This window comes from Armigeres subalbatus, chromosome 1 (genome assembly GCF_024139115.2).
Source record: "Armigeres subalbatus isolate Guangzhou_Male chromosome 1, GZ_Asu_2, whole genome shotgun sequence".
NCBI lineage: Eukaryota > Metazoa > Arthropoda > Insecta > Diptera > Culicidae > Armigeres > Armigeres subalbatus.
Window position 1 is genome coordinate 81,280,715 of NC_085139.1, and position 4,714 is coordinate 81,285,428.

Below are 4,714 nucleotides of genomic sequence, written 5' to 3' on the forward strand. Positions count from 1 at the left end.
CCTAATCAAGGTCTTCGATAGCTTTACTCCTCAACAACGCATGGACTACAATGACGACCAAAGCACGAACACGGACAACGAGCCAAATCGGTTCGGAAGCAGGGAAAGTGTAGTACCTCTTCCGACGCAAGTACGGCAGATTAAAGGAGTCATCCGGCACGTCTTACCCCAACCCGTTGATGATGATTTTATCTCCGTAGCCGATGGAAACATTGATCATACCGCGACACCGGAAACCAGTGATAGACGGCATGGGGAAGGGGAAGCCCTTCATTGCCCTGGCCGCCGCCCTACACAATCAAATACCTTTACGACACAGAGACCCCGGGATAGACGGCAGGGGGGAGGGGTAGCCCTCCTATGCCCTGGCCGCCGCCCTACACCTGCAAGCTCGAAGCACCCAGCATATACAACCGATGAAAGCGTTAATAGCGGAGCAGTTGGAAATACTACACAAAGCCTTTCCCCAGTGCCGGCTGTTGCTGGCAGATCTGGATATAACCGTGTAGTAGTTTCAGCAACGGCTGGCACTGTGGGGCAAGGCATCCCACAGGTCAGTCCTCAAGGTTCCTTTCTGCAAACAGATACTGTCTCGAAAAACCTTACAGGTCCACACCACATCACAGCAGCTCTCTCACCCGGAACAGGCCCATCCCACCGAATAAATATTACACAAAGCGCATCCCCAGTGCCGGCTGTTGTCGGTATTGGCAAAACTAGTGTAATGGTTTCGACAGCGGCTGGTACTGTGGGGCAAAGCGTCCCACAGGCAAGTCCCATTATAGTACAAACACCTGCAGAAGTTACCGCGGCAAATCTCTCTCCTACAGCCGACCCACCGACGCGGAGGGCATCCACATCATCATCCGTCACACGATCCGCCACGGATAGTCGATCCGGTGGCATTTTCGCCCTACAGTGGAACCTGCGTGGCCTCAGGGGCAATATCAGCGAATTGAAGCTTCTTATCGCTGATCTCGAGCCTTGCGTCGTTGCACTACAGGAGACCAAGGTAAATCAAACCGTTGTTGCACCAGATTTCGTGGGCAGGAACTATACATTACTCCTGGAGTCGAACAGCGTACACTACTGGCAACACGGGGTTGGCCTAGCCATCCGAGAAGGCATACCGTTTGAGCGTGTGCAGATCCAAACCACCCTGCAGCTTATCGCAGTACGCATCCACGCACCGATCCAGGTAACGGTAGTATCTATCTACATCCCGCCGAGCTCTACGCAGTGTCAGGCAGCGCTGAGTGAGCTATTCGAGCAGCTAGAGGGTCCGATGTTGCTTCTAGGGGACTTCAATGCGCACCATCTCGCATGGGGTCTCACCAGTCGAACCCGCTTGGTCGCTTCATCGCCGAGACGACATTAACCCATCAGTTAGTGATTCTGAATGACGGCTCACATACCCGCATCGATCCGGGTACGGGCAAAACATCGGCAATTGACGTAACCATCTGTTCTGAGAGTTTGGCTCCTAGGTTTACCTGGCGAACCCTGTCGGACACGCATAATAGCGACCACCTCCCGATCATCTTATCCATTCCCGGATGGACGAACCATCGAACGACACGACAGAAGTGGCTCTACGATCAAGCTGATTGGACGTTGTACGAGCGGCTTACGGCCGAAACCATCCGGCCAGATGTCGAGTGGGACATTAACAGCTTCACCGAGAAGATACTAGCCGCTGCGACAAAATCCATCCCACGATCCAGCGGCCGAATTGGACCGAAAGCGACACCATGGTGGTGCCCCGAAGCGAAAGCAGCAATTCGACACCGACGAAAGTGTCTCCGATCCCTCCGACGCCTGCAACAATGTGAACAGGGCTATCCCGAGGCTTTGGCGAAATTCCAGGAAGCACGATCGGCGGCGCGAAAGGCGATCAGTGAGGCAAAGGAACAGTCATGGAAAAACTTTGTAGCGAAAATATCACCCAGCAGCACGACGACCGAATTGTGGCGGACAGTGAATACTCTGCGTGGTAATCGGCAACAGCGCCCGGTCGTCCTCAAACGAGTGGACGGATTCACGGATGATCCTAAAGAAGCGGCAGAAGAACTGGCGAAAGTGTATTGCGAGAGATCGGCAACTTCCAGCTACCCTCCATCGTTCCAGATGGCGAAAGCAGCAGCTGAACGACGGTCCATAGATTTTTCGCATCACAATGATGATGTATACAACATCGATATTACCCTGAGCGAACTTCTGTGGGCCCTCGACAAAGGGCGAAGTGTCTCAACAGGTCCAGATTCGATCGGGTACCCTCTGCTGCAACGTCTTCCGCTATCCGTAAAATCGACGCTTCTTGAGATGTTAAACGATATCTGGCGCAGTGGCGAGTTTCCCGCCAACTGGCGGAAAGCCGTCGTCATTCCTATCCCAAAACCAAACTGCCGCGATTCCGGACCGAATGCCTTCCGGCCAATCTCGCTTACCAGCTGCATGGCGAAGCTTCTCGAGCGAATTATTAATCGGCGACTGATCACCGAACTCGAATCCAGTGGACGGTTCGATAAGCGCCAACACGCTTTTCGTGCTGGACATGGTACCGATACGTACTTCGCCGAGCTTGAAAGATCGTTGCCTACTACCGACGAGCACTGCCTGATAGCATCCTGGATTTATCGAAGGCATACGACACCACATGGCGACACGGCATCCTGCGAACTCTAAAGTCTTGGCGAATACGTGGTCGGATGCTAAATTTACTGCAGAGTTTCCTCTCAGAACGCACTTTCCAGGTATCCATAGGAGGACATACGTCTCAAGAGTACCTCTTGGAGAACGGAGTACCTCAGGGTTCCGTTCTGTCCGTGACGCTGTTTCTCATCGCGATGCAGCCAATTTTCCGCGTGCTGCCCGCTGGAGTTGAAATCCTTTTGTACGCTGATGACATCCTCCTCGTGGTGCGTAGAGCAAAAGAGGAAGGTTTACACCGCAGATTGCAAACCGCCGTCAAAGCTGTGAACAAGTGGGCGAAGAGCGTGGGATTCTCTATATCTGCAACCAAATCGCAGACGTTTTACTGCAGCCCCAACGCGCGCAGAGAGCCGGCCAAAGAGATCACCATCGAACAAATTCCTGTTCCGAAAACCAACCTCCTAAGGATCCTGGGTGTCACTCTGGACCGAACGCTCACGTTTAAACCGCACTGTAAAGCGGTGAAAAAATCGTGCGACTCACGACTGCGAATCCTCCAGATAATTGGAGCGAAACTTCCACGTGGTAACCGAGCGACCCTACTGCAGGTGGGTTCGGCGCTAGTAACTGCGAAATTGATGTATGGAATTGGACTAGTGAGCCGAGGAGGGCCGGAGACCCTGCAGACCCTCGCCCCAGCGTACAATAAAATGGTACGCTATGCTTCCGGAGCATTTGTGACCAGCCCGATTAATTCCATCATGGCCGAAGCTGGCACTCTTCCGTTTGGATTACTTGTTACACAGTCGGTAGCGCGGACGGCCATTCGAATTATGACTAAATGTTCCAACAACAGCACCCTTCCGTTGATCCGTCGGGCATCAGACCGTCTTGGCGAAATTACGGGTACAACACTCCCCGCTATCGACCAGCTTGCAAGGCAGAGTGATCGTGTCTGGCACGCACGAAGACCATCAATAGTGTGGGATGTAAAGAACTGCGTTCGAGCCGGCGCCCCGCCAAATAGAGCTATACCAGTCGTCCAAGAATTGCTCTCGACAAGATTCCGTAGTTCGACGGTGATCTACACCGATGGCTCAAAATCTGATGATACGGTTGGAGCCGCGTTTCACACGACCGGCCTCGCAGGATCGTTCAGTCTTCCGCAAGCGTGCAGTGTCTTCTCTGCGGAGGCGTATGCAATAAAGAAAGCAGTTTTGACCCCGAATACCGATGGTGAGATAATAATTCTAACGGATTCGGCTAGTTGCCTGTTGGCATTAGAGTCCGGGACATCAAAACACCCGTGGATACAGGAGATCGAAAATTTGGTGCACAATAAACTCATCCGATTTTGCTGGATCCCTGGACACGCCGGCATTAGTGGAAATACCGAGGCCGACCGACTAGCAAACGAGGCTAGGAGACAACCTGCAATCGATATGCCCATTCCGGGCGAAGACGCTTTGAGAGCGATGAAACAGGCAATACGATGGCGATGGAACCGCCAGTGGCACGATTCTCGCGACGAGAAACTGAGAGAGATCAAGAACGATACGCTCAGATGGATGGATCAGAGCAGTCCAGCGGACCAGCGTGCACTGACCCGACTAAGAATAGGCCACACGAGACTGACCCATACATTCCTACTGAAGAAGGATCCTCCGCCAACTTGCGAGTGCTGTGGAACCATCGTCGACGTGCGACACATTATCCTCCATTGCCAGAAGTATAAGCAGCAACGACAGGACAACGACATCAACACAACTAGTCTCAGAGCTGCCCTGGGTAATGCCGACGAAGCGACGAAAAGACTGTTGCTGTTCCTGCAGCAAACCAACCTATCCAAACAGCTTTAGACGGTGGCGAAATCGAATATGACACCGCCCCACACCAGCAAACAGAATCCACCCAACGCCAACACCCTAACAAGAACAATCCAGTCGACAGTACTACACAAAGCCTTTCCCCAGTGCCGGCTGTTGCCGGTGTATCTGGAATCAATTGTGTAGTAGTTTCGGCAACGGCTGGCACTGTGGGGCACTGGCGCACAGTGGGATGG

General features: G+C 53.0%; 1 protein-coding gene across 1 annotated transcript; it reads left to right on the forward strand.

Annotated features, from left to right (window-relative positions):
- Positions 1-2,708: 2,708 nt before the first annotated feature.
- LOC134206306 (uncharacterized) lies at positions 2,709-4,511 on the forward strand. The gene has a single exon (XM_062682009.1). The coding sequence runs from the start codon at positions 2,709-2,711 to the stop codon at positions 4,509-4,511; it is 1,803 nt and encodes a 600-aa protein (XP_062537993.1).
- Positions 4,512-4,714: the final 203 nt, after the last annotated feature.

Bases quoted from the DNA above. Each gene is read 5' to 3' on its own strand.
- LOC134206306 (XM_062682009.1), top strand. From the start codon at position 2,709: ATGCTAAATTTACTGCAGAGTTTCCTCTCAGAACGCACTTTCCAGGTA.